Source organism: Cyprinodon tularosa, unplaced genomic scaffold (assembly GCF_016077235.1).
Source record: "Cyprinodon tularosa strain WSP-4 unplaced genomic scaffold, ASM1607723v1 ctg33, whole genome shotgun sequence".
Classification (NCBI taxonomy): Eukaryota; Metazoa; Chordata; class Actinopteri; order Cyprinodontiformes; family Cyprinodontidae; genus Cyprinodon; species Cyprinodon tularosa.
In genome coordinates, this window is record NW_024039041.1 from 1,522,970 (window position 1) to 1,543,116 (window position 20,147).

Here is a 20,147-nt window from a genome sequence, read left to right on the forward strand (position 1 = left end):
CTCTACCTCCTGAGCCAGCTAATGCTACTGTAGTGATGGCTGAAATTGCTGCTGCAAACACATGAAGAATTTGCAGTACATCTTAGCTTCACTCTGGAGGTGCTGCAGAGATCTACAGCTCCAGTGGAATAATGTGTCAACAAGATAGCAATCGGTCATCCAGAAATTGGGCTCTATTAAAGTCCACAATTCAACATTAAGACCCCACATTATCTGGAATTGCATTTAATTAAATTAATCTTTACCTTTTAGTCTTTAAAATATGTGGAAATGTACAATCATTGCATCATGACTGTACAGAGATACTATGGTGAGCTAGGATGTCCTGCTGCAGGGTTAGATTGTGTTTAATGCTTTTTTTTAAACCCTAAATATGTAAAACCAAACTGACCTTAATGCAATAAAATGAAGCCCTTTTTCTTTTCTTTACTTTTTAACTTTCCTAGTCACATGCTAAATAAGTCAAAACTTACTCTTCAAAACAACTCAAGATAAGCCCTATTAAAAATTATTAAATGTTTAGTTATTTTTCTGGTCCTACAATAAAGGGGTGCAAACAAATTACAGGCACTTCTGATTTCATTCAATCTCATTTAAATACAGGAAAGTATGTGGCTTTAGCGTAACAAAAGGTGAAAATAGAACTTGTAAACTTACACATGAGATAAACATGACTGTTATGAATTGGAAACTTCAATACAAATTTTCCTTGGTTTATGCATTTAGAAAAAGACTTGATTCAGCACAAAAAAGGACGGAGTAAGGAGATACTTTTATTAAGATGAAATACAATTTAGGAGATAAAAATCACATTTTACTGACCATCTTTTCTTCCCTTGAAAAAAAAAAGGACTTCAATAAGCAGCTATGGAGTGAAACCACGCTTAGAAATGGTACAGAAAATAAACAAAATGCCTAAAAATGTCTTTTTAAACCACATAACTCACGGGTTTCTTAAAGCTTGACTAGAATCCCCTTTGCTTTCAATTCTCAAAACACAGAGGTAGGTACAGACTAAACTCTGCACATGTAACTACGGCATCAAATATGAAAATATAATCCAATGTGGCTTTCCTTTACAGCACAAGTACTTTAATAAAATGAACAATGACATCAGTGGAATGTCTTTAGCTTTTAAAAGGGCAAATAAATAACTAAAACAGATGACTTGAACTGGTAAAAATACTAAAACATCTTCAAATTATAAAGTACCTCTAAATGCTACAAACAAAATTACAGTATTGAGCTAAACTGACAAAATAAATAACTAAGTATTGCAGAGTACAGATCCTTCATCTACAATACTTTACCAAATCTTTAATTCTGATTATCCCCTCTATGTGCAATGAGCTCGTTCTGCTCCTCCAAAACAGATCTGATCGTCCATTCAGATAAAGATAGACTTTATTGATCTCACAGTGGAGAAATGTGCAAAAAGTGAACACAAATAATTAGTGTTTGTGTTCAAATAAAAATCATGTTTGTAAAAAATAAAGCGGATAAAAGTTATAAAAAGTGCAAAACGAGATGATTCATATTTGGTCCAGGCTGGTTAGGTCGTAGAGGATCACCAAAAAGGATTCTTCAAAGAGTCAGTGGATATCCTGGATCACCAGCTCATCTTCTCCTGGTCAAAGGAACCGTTTCTTCCCGGTTGGTTTCAGCATGTGCTGCCCAAACTGAGGAAACCACAACAAAGCAGATCAAGAGTCTGCTATTTCACAAATATGCTAAACATTCACCTTCCAGTTGAGAACCAGAAGGCTGAAGACCTGCGTCTCACCAGAGGGGTTTCAGTTTGAGGTTTGGCTTCTGGGACGGCCACCTTCAAATCTTCTTTGTCGCATCCTTCCTGTCCGCTGTTTTTTCTAAACCGATGGGCGAACTTCCGCTTAAGAGCTTCAGCGATGAGACCTGCTGGGTCGGACGGCTCTTTGGGCTTCATTTTGCCAACAGCTTGCTCTAAACGGCTTTAAAAACAAAAAGAGAACATTTTAATTTGGGTCACAATTAAAGTTTATATATATAAAAATAATAATAATCCTGTCGAAAGTGTGAGACAAACCTTTTTACAGACCGCAGCTTAACCTTGTCTATGTCCTTTAGGATGTCCAGCATGCTGGGGATTTCTGCAGGCCGTGAAACCTCGACCATCTGCTCATCTTTCTTCCTCCCTCTCCTCTCTTTTATCAGCTCTATGGCTGAAAATGTTCGCTGCAGTGCTGGTGCAGGTGGAGGAGGTGGTGGGGTGGGAGGAGGGGGAGGTGGAGGGAGGTTTCCAGAAGGTGTAGGAGCCCCACTAGCAGCAGCTTGAGTAAAACATGGAGCAAAGCATAAAATATATAACTCAGATGTGGATCTGCTGCCATCTAGTGGAAAGATTACAGAAGAACGTTAATAAATAATAATTGAACTTTATTGGTTTTACATTGGAGAAATTTACCTCTGCATTTAACCCATCCCATTGGGGAGCAGTGAGCTGCCATGGAGGGGCGCCCAGGGAGCAGTGTGGGGTTAAGGGTCTTTGCTCAGAGACCCAGAGTGGCAGTCTGTGGGAGTGGGGCTCAAATCCAGAACTTCTGGATTCCAAGCTCTATGCACTAACCACTAGGCCGCCACTCCCCTTAATCATTGGTTCATGCAATGAGAAAACGGTAAACTTTATACCTGACAGTGCGGTCTTTTCCTGAGCCATGACAATTTGAGCTATCTGAGCTCTGAGTTTGGCAAGTTCCGTTTCTAGAGCGTTGATCTTCTGGATCGCCTCGTCGTTTGCAAACGTTGGACCTTGTGGATCAGGAGGGCCCTCATAGAGACCAGGCAGGGACCTGCGACGGGAGAGGGGTCTTCTCCAAGGTTGAGGCTGCTGGGCTCGAAACATGAAGCCCGATGGGATCCCCCGCCTGCTTTAATCAGGCCACAAGTCAGAAGGGCTCCAACATTTTTATACAGGGATTTAAAAAAAATATTTATTTCACCTCAATATTCCCTCATTTTTTCATGTTTTAAACACGAAGCTTAGATATATTTATTAGACCTAAATACAACGGGGCAAAGCATAGCAGTGAAGGGGAAGTGACTATTTCTGTTTGTCCTATCACAGATTCTTCCACCTGAGCTGAGAATCTCTGCAGCTCCTCCAGAACTTCCTCTTTAATACTGAGCTCAAATTGCAACAGGTGGACTATTTCCTAAAAGGGAGATTTTTAAAGGTAATAGATGGTCTTATATTACATTTATAGGTATCAGTGTATAGAAGTCTAAAAATAAATGCATGTTGCTTTTGTTAAACCTCATTTAGAAAAAAACTAAAGACTCTTCTTTTAAGAAGCACTACTATGGGATGGTTTATGACCTGCAGTCCCAATCAAACACTGAACTCTCAGAAAAGTGAGCACAAAAAACGTGAGAAAGATATAAAGGATGTGAATATTTTCTCCTGCACTTTATGATGTACCATGTTTCACAGAAGCACATTGGCTCTTAGAGCTTCGGTTTGATGCTTTTTACCTGGATCTGCCCAAGTAGCCTTCATCATCCTCATCATCCTCGTCCATCAGTGAGATATCAGCTAGAGAGGCGACCATGTTGGTCTGCCTCCTGACACCAAGAGCTCCAGGCTCCTCAGCATATGGGTGAAGCTGAAGGGATGGAGGGAAAAGATGTTAGACATTTTGGAAAAATAAAAAATAAAACCATGATGAGGTTAAAAGAGAATGAAACCATAAATCTATTCAACTCTAAATACTGCTATAGCTCAACAAAACAAAATGTCAAAAAAATCTAAATTAAAAACTAAAAATAATAAAAGAACTTTATGACAGTGCCAAGAAACAAGAACACCTTTATTCGTAGAGCAATTAACGATATTGATCACCAAATGCTTTAGCTAATTTCAATTAGAAGCTGCGACTGAATATTGACAAAGAAGAATGTACAGTGATGTGCAATGCAACAATCCGATTGTGTTGCAGCAATATAAAGAGTTGCTAGACATTAAAGAAATGACCAGTGGACATAGTGCAGCACTTGCTACAGAATTATATATTGCAAAGACCGGAGCACAGCCAACATGTATAAGTGCCTAAAAACTAATGATGAGAGCTGCATCTTTGATCTGCTGCAAAAGCATGTTTAAAAAAACAAACAAAAAAAACAACATAGACCTTATGTCAATGTTTCTCTCGTTGTTCCTGTTTCCAACCATCCAAATAGGATGTAAATGTAAATGTTTAAAAGTATTGTCATAAAAATGCTTTGTCTATTTCCTTTAAATATCTTAAGATATCAGTTTAGTAGGCATTATAAGGCAGTTTTGTAGGATCTCTGTGTAATTTGCATTATTAAGCCCCAAGAGGTGATTAAAAATAAATAAAAAAGTCATGAATGACATTTCTGTAGCCATGAAAGTTTAGTTTTCATCAATTAAGAGTTAAATAGATGTTCATCTTTTCCAAATTGTTCTTTCAACAAAGCACATCCATCAATAATGAATTTAAAAGTAAATATTCTTAACATGATATATGTGCATTTTCCTTTTGAATTATTAAAATATTAACCCCAAGTAAATATGATGCTATTAGTTATTTTTCTAGTCCAAAGCTAAAGACTGAAAGTCTAATATACAATAGAGTAACTAAGCTGTTATAAAGGTTCAATTTGTCTGCATCTATTATAATTATTTTTTTTTTTTTATGCATACAGGATGTGAGAAAAACACGTGTCAATCACCACTAATCTTTTCTTTTTTTTAAAGCACTGGAAAGAAATTCAGACTCCTTGGACACCAGCTTGTAACCGTCTTATTACAATCATGACAGGCCAAGCACAGAGCAGGAAATTCATAAAGAGAAATTTGATATTTCTTTATATGAAAATAAATCTTTAAAATGTCAAATTTGTGTTCTGATTTCTTTATCCTGTTATTCCTAAAGACAGCTTCCATTTAGAGACAAGTTCATAAAAAATAAATGTTCATTTATATGAAATTCGGTTTAATAAAGTTTGATACACAACATGATCAAAATAATACGAAGAACATGGAAATAAAATTGAGTCCAAGATGAAGGCATGTCACTATAAGGGACCATTTCATATGGATTTTGTCTCTAAAGATTTTAATCATATACAGTAATCTAGAGAAAGGGATCATTAGTTCACCCATGCTTTTAATCAATTTCTTGTTTTAAAAAGGTATATCACATGAAAAATCATATTATGATCAGAAAAAGAACAAAGATTGTTTTGGTTTGATGAACAAGACTGACCTAAAGCAGACAGACTGCATTCCTCACAGCGAGGGAGGGCAGCTGGAGAAGGAAGAGGAAAAGAAAGAGGAAGTTTTGAAAAGAGAGAAGGTAAAAAAGCAGTTTGATAAAAAATAAAAGTCAGGTGTAAATCAAATAATCAACAGGTGGTGGATCCGTTGTTAACTTAACCAGGCAGCATTCTCACTGCAAAGTCCTAAATGTGACGAGGAGTTTGTGTGACTCTGTGTGTTTATGGTTCATAAGTGAAAACAGCCAAAGGAGAAAATAAACAATGATGAGGGTGTGAGATATGTTGGTACATGACACAGTTTGGAGAAAAGCATGGAAAAACAGAGGTGAAGAAAGGAGAGACACTACAAGAGAAATGATAAATTTGGAATAAAAATGTAAGAAAAAAAATCCTTTTTAAATAAAATCAAGGCCATGGAAACTTTCCCCTTACCTGAAAATGAACCCTTGGACATGGTTTGATGGGAAGATTCGAAGCGATTCTTCTTACCAAACTTCTTGAAGAACCATACGGCTTTGCAGAGCCAAAAGCCTGCAAGGAGACAATGGTGCACATTAAAGTGCTTATTATAGGGACTCCAGTTTACTTAACAGGAAATACAAGAATCCTAAGAAAAAAAAATAAACCCCACAGATCTGGTATCAAAGGAAATGTCACGTCCATTAAAATAAACGCATACTTTTAACTAGATGTGAATAAAGCACTGCTTATAATAATAACTTTAAAAATGAGTTTGGGATATATAGATTTTAAGAGAGATTCCTGAGTAATTTGGACTTTTAATTCTTTAAGAAGCACCACTTTATCCGGAATACCTTCCGGGTTTATTTAGATGTAACCAAATAACCATCAACAAGGAAAAATAAGAGAAGTAATGAACAGATTTTTCTATAATATTGTGTAATTATTTAAAATGTGGCAATAATAGTATGAATTATTATTATGGTTATTCAATTTTGCTGCTAAACTTTTTGACTGTTTCATAAAGATGTGAGCAGGTGCAATGTATGTCGATATTGCAAATTAACATAATGTGCAGCTCTAGTACAATAAAAAAAAAATCAATGCAAAAAAATAAGACTGTCACTCACCAAGTCCATGTCAGTCCTTGCATGTCCTCTATTCATTTCTGCTTGCAGGTTTCAAACTGGATCATTCCTCAAGATCAACATGATCCAAGAATCTGAAAGACAAATTACATTAAATTATTTTTAACACATGATCTAAGCCAATCTTTGCTACCATGCTTGTCAATATTTCACTTTAATAGGGTAAAAGTTTGACCCACTAAAACTAATTTAACTGTTTATTTCAAGTTTTTTTTATTTTTAATCCTCCTCCCACACCAACAAAGCTATAAAATGCAGTCTATAGCCATATCCTAACTTTTGATGGTCATGTTTGCGCCAGTTTTCCCGATTCCCAGAAAGTTTTCCCTGTAACCTTGTCTTCACCCGTGGAAATAAACAAGAAGCCATCACAAAATAAAACCTTAAACCGAAGGGTTTTTAAATAGACATGTGAAAGTGGCCGATTTAAGAAAGAAAATAAAAAATATGGATAACAACTTGTGCCAAAATTCTAACGAGTTTATCAACTTGACTTTCCAGACCTTCGGAGTAGCGGGTCACAATGCTAACTGATGCTAACGTTAGCAGCTAAGGTTTGCCAACTTTCCCAACATTCCACCTCTCTGGATATAACTCCTACACACGTAATGTAATGTATCAAATCGCTACTTGCTATAAACACCTGAGTTTTTCTAGTTATATTTTTAGTTTAATTTTAGCTCAATAAAAATTAAACTTACTCGAAAAAACCGCTATCTGACAACTTTCAGTAGTTTATTCAGTATCCAAGCACAGCGATAGCGTGTAGAACACCGATGTGGGGAGAGGTTTGGGAACATCATTTTAACCAATCAGATTATGGAATTTACAGAGCAGGGATTGGCAAATAAAAATGATTGACGTAATGTTTGACCAATCAACATTTCCCTTTCGAGCACATTTTGCTATCTGAGCGATGGAAAAGCCGGGGCTGTATGAGCATCCGGATATCACGTCAACGTCGCTGCCATATTCTGAGTGGCATTCAATGATTTGGATTAAGCTGTTTGTTTTAGATTGTTTTATTATATGTTCTCGCGTTTTATTTGCTGGTAAGAGTTATTGACGAAAGACCAAAATATAACAACAACAACAACAATAACAATAATAATAATGATAATAATAATAATAATAATAATAATAATAATAATAATAATAATAATAATAATAATAATAATAATAATAATAATTATTATTATTATTATTGTTGTTGTTTATCTATTTATTGTTATTTTTTTATGCATTCATCACATTGTCAGTCTTTTTAGCAGCAATTTCCCCAAACCTCATAAATCTCCACTCTTCACTGACCTCATAGGACTGACATGCATATGTATTGGAGAGTGTTGGGATTCAATAGATTTGTCAATAGACAGCTTTTACACACTCTCAGATGATTGAACAGAAAACATATATTTCACATTCAAGATTCACTACAAGCAGATTACGGATGCGTGGATATGGATGATTGATGTTTAAATTATCATTACTGAAAACTTTAAAATAAAAGAACTCTAAATCATCAAAGTCTAAATAGAATTATAAATTTGTTCAATGTGATCTGCAGATAATGCATTAGCAATGACATCAACAAATCTGATTTTATAAAAAAATATTTATCAAAGTAAGGTTATAGTAAACCCAGCAGAAAATAATTTTTGACCCGAATATGCCACTCACAATATGGCAAAAGCTCTGCTATCAGTCGCAGTCGCACGGAAAGGGTCGAACGGCGTCTACTGTTCTACAGACACATCTCATTGTCCAATCAGATTTCATGAAATCTGTAGACGTTTGTTTTATGTTTTCGCGCATCCCGGCAGAGAGGTGCCATATACAGCCGTACTGACATCATGTTGAGGGGCACTGGATTGTCCTTGATAACAAAACAGCTGCACCCTGTCGGTGTGCCTCTGAACCCAAACACTGAGCACAGCTGCTAGCTAAAGAAGCGCAGGGAAAGAAAGGGGACACAGGCCAAGCGGTGGTGAAATTGTTTTCGTTACGCTTTATTTTAGGTTGTTTCATTACGTAACAGTTGGTTTTGGTGTCGCTTTTCTACACGTATTGACACAACCAATCCAGGTTTATTAGGGAATTTCATGACTTAACTGACATAAAGCTAGCTTTCGAGTGCGGGTTGTTAGCTTAGCCTGGCCGCTATTGGTTGTGTATCACAGGGCGTGATTTAAGGTGAGCCTGGGGACAAATCGAGCTGTTAAGTTGACATTACTAACAGTTTAACATCAAAATGTATTTTGTTTCATTTGAGAGCTGCGGTTTTATCAGTGTGTGTCGATAAATGTAATCTATAACCAATCAGCCCAACTGGTGTAATAAAATTTAATTGATTTGGCATTGTATAAAGCTTATCAGCATTTATAATGCCATATTTTAAAATCAAAAGCTTTTTTATCATTAAAATTATCTTCCACGTGGTTAATGTTAACTAAGGATAGACATGTTAATTTTAGATTAGATACAGTATAAAAATGGATTCTCAATTCGTCATGTATTATTATATAGGACTTTGAATGGCTTAATCTATGTCCTATTATATAATCCTGAATATGTAATACATTTGCATGGGTATCTGTATGTATTGTAATTCAAATAATCCCAGTTAAAATTATTATTTTTTAAACAGTCTAATTCTGTAAGGAATTTGAGATTACATTTTTCTTGTTGATAACGCATTAGTTTATACTAAAAAAATAAACACTTTAAGTTTATTAAATATAACCATATTATGAAATCCCTGTTGTTATAATAGTAATTAAAAACCACAGATTATCTGACATATCTGTACAGCTTGGTACACTTTTTTTGGGTGCTTTCTGTCACTTTTCTCTACAGATTCCCATTAGCTCAGTCAAACTTGGGGAGTGTTGGCCTAGTGGATTAGAGCAGTGTGCTTGTCCTCTGACAAGGTTGCAAGTACCCGGTTTGTTCCCCACAGCCTCCGCTCTGGCTCCGTGAGCAAGACCCATAACCCCTGATTGCTCCCTGGGCGCCATTGTGGGACAGTAAAAGGATTTACATTTAAAACTTAATTGGCAGTGTTAGTGGAAAGCCATCTTTAGCTCTTTCTAGAGATATTCTATGCGATTAAAGACTAAGGTATTGCTCCAGAAGCCTCTAATTTTTAATCAACCTGTATGCTCCAATACATTTCATATGGGAAGATACATTTCCACTGCGGTTCGAGTCCCAGATAACTCTGCAGAGGGTTTCAGCTACATTGTATTGTACTGCTTCTGTCATCTTGTCTGCTACCCAAAATAATCATCCAGTTCCTCAGCAAAAAAACAAAAACAAAAAACACCCCACATTTTGATACTGCCACCACCTTGCTTCAAACTAGCTTTAACTTCTGATAACATGCTTGGAGTTCAGGCTAAAAAAGTTCATGCCGGGTTTCATCAGAGCTTAGGACTTATTTTTTCTAGGTTTAGCAATCTCTGAGCCTTTTTTCTTTAAAATTCTGGCAGGCTGCCATTTTTATCTGTCCACACTATCTCAAAGGTTTCATTGGTGGATTGTTCTCCTATCTGCACAGATTAACAGCGGAGCTTGGTTTTAGTCATTTGTTTTCAATCTAGGGGTCATGGATCAACAAGTATGGGGTCTTGTGATTGTCTGCAGAGAAAAAAATAAATATAATGATGCACATTTAGGGGTTTAGGAATATGGATACATAAAAAAAACCCCAAAGCAAATATATTTGTTTACTGATGGTTAACAGATATTTTATAATTTATTGTAATCCAAACAGTATTTTGGGTTCATGAGTTCTGCTGGTACTATTTTGTGGCTCAGAAGCTGAAAATTTTTAAAGTTTTGGAACCTCTGGTCTTTGTGACATTTTGTTCTTGGTTACTTTTCTGAAAGTAGCCTCTTCTTCCCTGTCTTCTCAAACAGGCTTCAAGATGTTAGAAGGATTATGATCGTTCCAAACTCCTTTCATTTGCAATGAATAAAGACCACATGCTTTTGGGATGTTCAGTTTTGCTAAAACTCATTTGTTTTTTTTTTCTTTTTATCCTTCAAAGGTTTTGGGCTCAGATAATTCCTTTGATTTCAGTGTGTTTGTTTTTTTGCCTGACATTCACTGTTAATCTGGAACTTTTTGTGGCATTCCAAGTTTTGTCAATTAGCTAAATTTACCTCAGTTTTAATCCACCCAAGTTGTTGAAATGTGTAAATGATTGTTCCTTGAAATGAGATGTACCTGGTCACAATTTTGGTTGTAATATTTAACGATAGGGAAATAAATACATCAACGTCCACAGGGGTCTTTTAATGGGCCTTTTTAGCTTTGATCAAACCAACTAACCGTTTATAAGATTTTAGCTTTGTTGTCATTAACCAGATAAATAAAAATTACTGTCCTGCCCACAGCTTATTTTTCAGCTAGTAAGATAATTAATTTCTTTATTATTGTTTTCTCCAGTAAAACGAAGAGGTTGGTTTGATGCACGTGCCACCAAAGCCAGAGGCACCATGAGTGCAGAGCTGGATGCACTGACTGTGGTCAACCAGCTGAGAGATCTCGCTGCCGACCCTCTGAATCGCAGAGCCATAGTGGAAGATCAAGGTTGCCTTCCAGGTCTCATCCTTTTTTTCGACCATCCAAACCCGCAGGTTGTCTACTCAGCCCTGTTGGTAAGTATTGCCTGCCGCATACACGAACAAATTGATCGGTTTTTACCGTCATGTCAAACAGAAGGGGGGATTGCTTTGTGTCAATGCAAAATTAACATAAACTGTGTTACATTCAATTTTTCTTAGCTGAATACATTTAAATTTGTGTTTTTCATCCCACCTCTACCAAAAATAAAAGCAGATTTTAGTTGCAGCTTTAAGGTGATTTCTAGCATGAAAACATCCTAGCATGAGAACAGCAATTTCTGCAACTGTCTGTTGTGTTGCAAATACAACACAAGCTTTTTCCTCAGCGTTTTAATTCACTAAAACCATTTAGTTCAGGACATGAACTGTCAGTGCTGGTGAAAAAGCCGCAAAGTCTGAGCTTATATAACATATGTGCTGCTGCCCATGGGCAATCATTTTAAAAGGTTCCTTTATAACAAAGCTCCTCATAAGAGACAGATAAAAGCTGCCCTTTCCCTTGCAGGCTGTGCGCTACCTGGCAGAATGTCGAGCCAACAGAGAGAAACTGAAGGGCGAGTTGGGCATGATGCTGAGTTTGCAGAATGTCATGCAGAAGTGAGTGTCTGTCTCTGACCTGTCAGAAACGCATGCTTAACGTGCACTTTCTTTTCACAAACATTTAACCTGGGATTTATTTATTTTTTTATTGGACAGTGTTTGCCATTCTGCAACATTTCATGACAGGATGTTGGTTTTCTCTTGTCATCTTTGTTTGAGTGTTATTAAAGCTGAATTACTGCAGGGTGGCAGAAAGGAAAACGCTTTATGCATGCATGGACAAATAAGGTTCTCACATTTTAACTGATGCTGGTATAAATTCAAAGGGATTTATTCTATTTTAATGTACTACTAAAAATAAAACAATGAAAATGGCCATTCATCTCGTTTGATATTAAAGTATAGTTATTACAGGCTTCATACAATTAGTTTAAACAACTGATAATATGAATGAAAGTAGCTCAGAGATGGAAAAGAATGGGAAGATCACATCGTGGTGCAAAAAGCTTAACCAGATGTGTGTCTGTGCATAATAAGCCAAAATCAGCTAAGACAGTAATGGGGCATGTAATGTGTGTAACAGCCAGTAATGACTTGTCCCTCATAATGTCTCAATCTAGTAAATAAAATGATAAAATATTGCAAATAATGACAAAACAAAAAAGAATATTCATCAAACCAAATACTGTTAAAACACTATCCAGGCTAGCTAGCTCATAGACAGAAGGCATGTCTGAGTAGCTGGGTTTTTATACATCTGCACTTAACATAAAAGGAGCAGATAATCTTACCATTCAGTTTGGAACTGATCATTTCCCTTCATTTTCAACTTTTTGTTCTCGTCACTTTAAAGGAGTACATCCCCCGGGGAGACCAAACTGCTGGCGTCTGAGATATACGAGATCCTGCAGTCAGCTGGTAAAGAAGAGGCAGAGCAGGCCGAAGCAGCTGCTGCCTCCTGCAGAAAAAAAGCCCACTTCTTCCTGGGCTCCAACAACAAGAGGGCCAAAACTGTAGTTTTGCACATCGACGGACTGGATGACTCTGTAAGTGTGTGCAGAAGGTTTCAGAGTTTTAACCTCCAAAATCGATCACATTTAAACGTCTTTTTTTTCAGCTCCACACTTGTGCTGCTGTCATCATCACAGATCTGCTCTAGCATCTTTGTTTGTCTGTGGGATATCTAAGAAGAAGGTTCAGGGCGTAGGTTGTAAATGTCAGCTTTTGAACAGCAGGATGCTGAGATCGAACCTGAGTGTTGCTCAGCAGGAAGGCTTCATCTAGATAGATTACATTACAGCAGACAGACGGCCTCTGGAGGTGGGGGCTGCACTGAAACACAACCCTGTGGAAGCTCAAAAATCAACATGCACAATGTTGCATTTGAAAGCTGTGTATACATTTAACAGATGATGCAAAGGAGTTTGTAGTTTGGTTATCCATTAGGATGAGAGCACTTCTATGCACATCTCTCTCACCTGTTTCCTATCGTTTCCTTTTAGACTCGAAGGAGCCTGTGTGAGGAGGCTTTGTTGAAGATTCGAGGGGTCATAAGTTTTACCTTCCAGATGGCTGTTAAACGATGCGTCGTCCGCATCCGTTCCGACCTTAAGGCTGAGGTAGTCCTTTTAATATGGGTAACAACTCCAACTTATCCTCGATTTATGGGGAAAAATGTGAACAGATTAATGAATAGAGCGGTCTTCTCTCAGGCATTGGGGACAGCAATTAACTCCACCAAAGTAATGAAGGCTCAGCAGGTGGTGAAAACAGAGGACGGAGGAGAGGTAAGGACCCCTGAGTGTTGCACTGTTTATTTAAAATGCTTTACGTAAAATCACCCCCCCACAGAGGGAATCAGGTGATAGGTCAGTGTGATAGATGTGGGCAGGTTTATAAGTTGACTTTATTCAGTTCAACACGATTAACCCCATATTTACCTCAGACTCATTGCATTTTGCAGGAATTGGATTACTTCCTAATTTAGAATTTCTAATTCATTATGCAGGTTTTATGGTATGATGCATCAGTTATTTGTAGTTTTAATACAAAATTGTGCTTATTAAAGGATAACTGCTGATGCTGAAAGTCTGATTTCTACAGCTGAAATGCTGCTTCATTTTCAGTGAAAAACTATGAAATCAGACCGTTTTATAGGAGTTAAATAATGAGCTGAAAGCTAATTAGTTTAAACTAAACATTAAACAATGTTTATTAAACACAAATTAAGTGGGCTAATCGACCATCGCAAACAAGTGTGAGTAAGAGAAGGCAGGATTTCTATGGTCAATAAATATACACTATATTGCCAAAAGTATTTGCTCACCTGCCTTGACTCACATATGAGCTTAAGTGACATCCCGTTCCTAATCCATAGGGTTCAATATGACGTCGGTCCACCCTTTGCAGCTAGAACAGCTTCAACTCTTCTGGGAAGGCTGTCCACAAGGTTTAGGAGTGTGTTTATGGGAATTTTTGACCATTCTTCCAGAAGCGCATTTGTGAGGTTGCACACTGATGTTGGACGAGAAGGCCTGGCTCTCAGTCTCCGCTCTAATTCATCCCAAAGGTGTTCTATCGGGTTGAGGTCAGGACTCTGTGCAGGCCAGTCAAGTTCATCCACACCAGACTCTGTCATCCATGTCTTTATGGACCTTGCTTTGTGCACTGGTGCACAGTCATGTTGGAAGAGGAAGGGGCCAGCTCCAAACTGTTCCCACAAAGTTGGGAGCATGGAATTGTCCAAAATGTCTTGGGATGCTGAAGCATTCAGAGTTCCTTTCACTGGAACTAAGGGGCCAAGCCCAGCTCCTGAAAAACAACCCCACACCATAATCCCCCCTCCAACAAACTTTACACTTGGCACAATGCAGTCAGACAAGTACCGTTCTCCTGGCAACCGCCAAACCCAGACCCGTCCATCAGATTGCCAGATGGAGAAGCGCGATTCGTCACTCCAGAGAACGCGTCTCCACTGCTCTAGAGTCCAGTGGCGGCGTGCTTTACACCACCGCATCCGACGCTTTGCATTGCACTTGGTGATGTATGGCTTGGATGCAGCTGCTCGACCATGGAAACCCATTCCATGAAGCTCTCTGCGCACTGTTCTTGAGCTAATCTGAAGGCCACATGAAGTTTGGAGGTCTGTAGTGATTGACTCTGCAGAAAGTTGGCGACCTCTTCGCACTATGCGCGTCAGCATCCGCTGACCCCGCTCCGTCAGTTTACGTGGCCTACCACTTCGTGGCTGAGTTGCTGTCGTTCCCAAACACTTCCATTTTCTTATAATACAGCTGACAGTTGACTGTGGAATATTTAGGAGCGAGGAAATTTCACGACTGGATTTGTTGCACAGGTGGCATCCTATCACAGTTCCACGCTGGAATTCACTGAGCTCCTGAGAGCGACCCATTCTTTCACAAATGTTTGTAAAAACAGTCTGCATGCCTAGGTGCTTGAATTTATACACCTGTGGCCATGGAAGTGATTGGAACACCTGATTCCAATAATTTGGATGGGTGAGCAAATACTTTTGGCAATATAGTGTATATATTATTAGATATCACATTTCTAACCTAAAGCCACCCTAAACTCCAGTGCTTTCAGCAAACATAACCCCACGCTGTTCTCAGAGCAGAACTCTGGATGGAATGAAACCTGTTAATAACTTGGGCTTCGTTCTCATTGATGATGCTTTTACTTACTATAAAGGTAATAGCTACACGTTTTTCATCAAAACAATAATAAAAAATAAAAAAAAACATCCACAGAATGTGTAAGTTGTTGCAGAAGAAAAAGATAAATTTTACTAAAAAACAAAACAAACATCCATCCATTTTCCATCACGCCTTATCCCAGCTGGAGTAGCGGGGGGTGCTGGTGCCTATCTCCAGAGATGGGAAGTAACGAAGTACAAATACTTCGTTACTGTACTCAAGTAGATTTTTCTGATATTTTTACTTTACTTTACTACTTATTTTTATGGCGACTTTTTACTTCTACTCCTTACATTTTTACACAAATATCTGTACTTTCTACTCCTTACATTTTAAAAAATTGGCTCGTTACTTTAGTTTTGAATCATTTCAATGGAGTTAAAACGGAGCCGTTTTCCCCCTCTGTTCCCAGTGTAGCCGCCGTCTATCACACACAGCGTCACATCCTTCACTACATTTCCCAGCATGCACCACAGACCGGCCGTCATGGCGGTAATTCTCACTAGTTCCGAAATTACAACGTCACCTTTTATTCAACACTTTACTTACTCACCAGCGTAGCAAACTCTGAAGGTACCCACTGCGACAGCTTTAATATACATTCCGTAGTCGGCAATAAAACTTCCCAGTAAAAATCTTCCCTTAGTCCGTCAGCATACTGGTCCGTGTGGAAACACGTACCGCATCGGAGCCAGTCTCTTATCTATTGTCCCAGGGCATTGGAAAAGAGGGGGCAGGGGTATTAAGTGGGATTTCAATGTATGTAATAATTGTTTGCATGGTAATAAGTAGGTGAAATGGTAATGTTAGTATGGTTAAATTATTTCATAAATATGTATGTTTTTGTATGAATTATGCTATTGTCTGTTTTTATTTTTCTACAATGTTAACTGTGCTTTATTGGGGATTTGCCTTTCTGTTTAATTGGGCTGTCCCAATTGACTGATTATTGGTGGGTCTATTTAAGGGGCACACTCACAATGGCTTAGCAGGGCTGCTTGGAGAGACTGGTTGGAGAAACTGCTTTTGAAGGTCTGCTTAGAGAGACTATATTTAAAGTCAGCTTGCTGTGAGGCTGTCAGTGTTTTGTATTGCCTGCAATGGCCGGTTTTGTCTTCACCGTTGCACCAGTAAATAAACCGCTACACGCTTTTGAACTCGCATTTTGTTGTCAGCTGGTTCTTACCACCTTTTTGCAAGTCATCTGCTTACACCTCCTCTGACGTGAGACGGGAGCTGGCAAGCCGTTATCTCACAAATACCAAATTCAATCTAATTGGATGGGAATCTACGTTGCATTTGACGCACCACTACAAGATGAATCGACAGATTCGGCGGTATTCATTGGCGGCAAATCATTGCAGCTTGGTGGCGGTGGCATTAGCATAGTAGCATGGACGACGAGATGATTGAAAATGAACACAACGGAGATCTAGTCCTATTGGCAGACATCCATTTAAAATGTAGGCAACGGCATGAAAAAAGTGGTTTCTACTTTTACTTTTATACTTTAAGTAAATTTACAAGCCTTTACTTTGTTACTTTTACTTGAGTAAAGAAGTTTAATCAGTACTTCCACTTTTACCAGAGTATTTTTTAACACAAGTATCTGTACTTTTACTCAAGTACGGAAAGTGAGTACTTTTGCCATCTCTGCCTATCTCTAGCTGTCAACGGGCGAAAGGCAGGGTACACCCTGGACTGGGCGCCAGTCCATCGCAGGGCAACACAGAGACAAACAAGAAAAACCATCATTTACGCACACCTAAGGAGAATTTAGAGAAGCCAATTAATCAAACAGTCATGTTTTTGGATTTTGAGAGGAAGCTGGAGTACCCAGAGAGAACCCACGCATGCACAGCAAGAACATACAAACTCCATGGGAATTGAACCAGGAACCTTCTTGCTGTTCCACTAGGCAGCCCCAAAACAAACATATAATGTCTAAATAATTGTTTTATAAGTTTGAACCAGCCTGAATAGTCGGCTGAAAGTAGTGATTCAGAGTTCAAGCATATCCAGATAGTTCGGTGATAGAGCTGAGATATGGCTTCTTCTTGGTCTTACATTGTTCAGGTTCAAGTCCAGAAAAAATACAAAAAAGAAGCAAAAAGAGGCTGAACATTGGTCAAGCTTTTAACTTTTTGATGCTTTGCTGGCAGTTAAGTTAGATATTTACTAAGGCTAGCATTAGTAGATGTTAAACTTGTAGCTAACACATTTAAATGAGCCATAAAACATTTACTGAAATATAAATCCAAATAATTCTAAATTGATTGTAATACCAATCACTGTGAACACCTGGTCCTCTCATTTAACGTCATAGTTTTTCTCCTTTCAAACCTACCTAGGTATAGTGTGTAGCCCCCATTTTCTGGTTCTTGATATCATAACAGAGTTCCTAGGGTGTCTAAAAACAGCACAGGGGGGCCTAGGTGTGTAGTTCCAATTTGGATCGCTAGGCGTCACTCGCAGCTATTGCTCCGTTAAAACCTTCTGAAAAGTAACATAAAATGCATTTCTGGTATCATTTGTGTTTTTTTATACATAAATGCCATTATTCATTTGGTGGATCTTTTCACCAATGTTGGTGAATTATAAACCGTATATAATGTAATACTCCACATAAGGAGTTGGAACAGGTTTTTGGAAAAAAAAAAATCCTGTTTTTAGTTAGCAAAAATCTAAACAATAGAAAATATTTAACTTTAGCTGAACAGGAATGTTGGGAATTCTCATCTACTCCTGTCAATAACTTCACTCTTAAGCTGGAACCGTTTGGAAAAGGTTTAATTACAGGTAAAGACATGGAATATTTTAGCTAGATTGATGGAGACACATCTTTGATTTATGGTCCATCTAAAAAGTATTCCCTTTATTTCAGGGCTATTTTCTGTGGAACATTTCTACTCTGATCTACCTCACATTTTTCAAAAAATCATGAGATGGTAAAAATATGGCTAAATAAATTAATGAAAATAGCAATTTAAAAAATTGTTGTCTCAACTACTTTTTCTCTGACATTTGCCTCCAAGCCTGTTTAGCATTTTAGACCATATATACAGTCAGTGTCTGCGATGGACATCAACTGCAGTTTATCCTAAAGACCGAAAAGCACATTTGTTTTTAAAGAGAAGGCCCACGCCAGTCCAAAATTTGTGATAATTATTATGTGCAATCATATTAAAAAGATAATGTGGTTGTGACATATTATTTAGCCTTACTAATAATCTGATTCAGCCCTGGTTTCTGCAGCAAGAATAAAATCAGTAAAAAAAACATCATCCGGGTTCTAGCAGTGGAAACAAACTAGAAAGATTGGTAAAAAAACAAACATACCCCATATGGCCAGCAGGGGTCAGTCATACCCCAGTCATTTCTTGCAGCCATATTTTATAATATTTTTGGTTTTACTGTCAATTTAAAAGCAGTTTGTTTTAAATTAAAATATTTTAGCTTTTTGTGAATTTATCACTTTAAACAAGTCTGCTCTGTATTGTCTTTCTTTTTCTCCCTGTCTTTACTGTAGCTGGTGGTACCATTCCAGGAGGACTCATCAGTGCTGGTAGAGGAGAACACAGACATCCCAGACTACCTACCTGAGGATGAGAGTCCATCACTGGAGCACGACAAGGCCGTCACTCGCGTAGGATCGGTCACAGACGGCCTGGGCTGGCTCAGCACGGCTGCTAACTTCCTGACACGCTCATTCTACTGGTGACAGCTTCCTGTGCGTCTTCCTCTGCTCCCCCTGTTAGCAGATACCCTCAGTATAGTGTTGGACTTCACCCTGCATCATTAGTTTTAGGCTCTACTCTAAACAGCGCACATACTGGACTGCCAAGCAGAACATGCAATAATTTTAACATGAGCATAAATTAGGCTACAAATCCCTCAGCAAGGCTGTATGTTCACCACTATAGACTAACTGCAGACGTATTTAGAGGACATAGCCAAAAGACTCCATATACTACAAAACCAAATAGCTTTCTGGAAATTAGTCAAATAATATTGAGCAACAGGATTAATGGGAGGTTCTTTTAACCGTCTTCTCTTTTTGTGCATGACTTTATTACTTTATTTGCATCTAATCGGATATTGATTCTTTAGATACTTTCATATTTGAAAGTTTCACCGTTTTTTGCTTTGTTAATTTGTCTTTTCAGCATGTTATGTGCCATTATCGCCTGATGCCTACATCCACCAGTGATGTGTCTGCTCTTTTGAGATTTGTTTATTCATACTTTATTTGAAATGATATTAGAGCTCTGGAAAATGCTGTTAGACACCAGCAAAAACTGTTCTGTATTCAGCCACTGGCCCCCTGCTCATCAGACTGAACAGTTTTTTTTTTTTAATACACACCTTTATGACTGATTGTTTCAGGGGCATCTAAATGTATTTCATGAATTAATTGAATTAATTTAATTTAATGGGGGATTATATACAGATTCACTCCACACTGAAGTATTTCTGTTAGTTCTCATGACAGTTTATAGACAATGAAAACCCTAAAATCCATTTTTGGGAAAATTAGAATAACAAAACGCTTTTAAGACAGAAATGTAAACCTGTGGCGAAGTATCAAATCTGCACAGTTTATGAGCTCAGGGTGGGGTACCCCGGTTTGAAACTACAGCCTCAGTGCTGCTGTATTTCAGGTAAGCCTGGTTGGCTTGATAGCATCTGTTGAGATAAAACCAGGTACTGTTCATTTCATTAGGGTGATCAGGTGCCCAGTCCTGCTGGAAAATGTCTCCTGCTTGTTAACAGCTTGTTAGCAGTAAGCAACTGGAAGCTCTCTAAAATGTCCTGGTAGACGTGTGAGCTGACTGGACTTTCTAAAGGACAGAGGCCAAACATCACTGGC

The 20,147-nt window shown here is 38.0% G+C and overlaps 2 protein-coding genes across 5 annotated transcripts; one reads left to right on the top strand and one right to left on the bottom strand.

Annotated features, from left to right (window-relative positions):
• Positions 1–753: 753 nt before the first annotated feature.
• Positions 754–7,245, bottom strand: mtfr1 (mitochondrial fission regulator 1). 3 transcript variants are annotated; one of them, XM_038293651.1, is made up of 8 exons: positions 7,091–7,245; positions 6,372–6,463; positions 5,713–5,811; positions 3,511–3,641; positions 2,668–2,903; positions 2,066–2,309; positions 1,784–1,970; positions 754–1,679 (listed from the first exon to the last, which is right to left on the bottom strand). In XM_038293651.1, the coding sequence occupies exons 2-8, from the start codon at positions 6,405–6,407 to the stop codon at positions 1,632–1,634; spliced, it is 981 nt and encodes a 326-aa protein (XP_038149579.1). In that variant the 5' UTR covers positions 6,408–6,463; positions 7,091–7,245; the 3' UTR covers positions 754–1,631. The 3 variants fall into 3 exon arrangements, with proteins under 3 accessions (XP_038149579.1, XP_038149578.1, XP_038149580.1); XM_038293650.1 differs by having other exon boundaries at positions 2,668–2,906; XM_038293652.1 differs by lacking the exon at positions 7,091–7,245 and adding an exon at positions 5,268–5,309 and having other exon boundaries at positions 2,668–2,906; positions 6,372–6,388.
• A 999-nt stretch (positions 7,246–8,244) lies between these two features.
• armc1 (armadillo repeat containing 1) lies at positions 8,245–19,561 on the top strand. 2 transcript variants are annotated; one of them, XM_038293807.1, is made up of 7 exons: positions 8,245–8,376; positions 10,843–11,054; positions 11,527–11,618; positions 12,415–12,607; positions 13,064–13,180; positions 13,274–13,348; positions 18,807–19,561. In XM_038293807.1, exons 2-7 carry the CDS (start codon positions 10,893–10,895, stop codon positions 18,996–18,998), a joined length of 831 nt encoding a protein of 276 aa, XP_038149735.1. In that variant the 5' UTR covers positions 8,245–8,376; positions 10,843–10,892; the 3' UTR covers positions 18,999–19,561. The 2 variants fall into 2 exon arrangements, with proteins under 2 accessions (XP_038149735.1, XP_038149734.1); XM_038293806.1 differs by having other exon boundaries at positions 8,282–8,582.
• Positions 19,562–20,147: the final 586 nt, after the last annotated feature.

Bases quoted from the DNA above. Each gene is read 5' to 3' on its own strand.
- mtfr1 (XM_038293650.1), bottom strand. From the start codon at position 6,407: ATGAATAGAGGACATGCAAGGACTGACATGGACTTG. The intron at 2,907-3,510 runs GTAAAAAGCATC...GCCTGATTAAAG, and splicing joins GGCTACTTGGGCAGATCCAG to CAGGCGGGGGATCCCATCGG. The intron at 1,971-2,065 runs GTTTGTCTCACA...TTGTTTTTAAAG, and splicing joins AAGCTGCGGTCTGTAAAAAG to CCGTTTAGAGCAAGCTGTTG.
- armc1 (XM_038293807.1), top strand. From the start codon at position 10,893: ATGAGTGCAGAGCTGGATGCACTGACTGTGGTCAACCAGCTGAGAGAT. The intron at 11,619-12,414 runs GTGAGTGTCTGT...GTCACTTTAAAG, and splicing joins TTGCAGAATGTCATGCAGAA to GAGTACATCCCCCGGGGAGA. The intron at 12,608-13,063 runs GTAAGTGTGTGC...GTTTCCTTTTAG, and splicing joins TCGACGGACTGGATGACTCT to ACTCGAAGGAGCCTGTGTGA.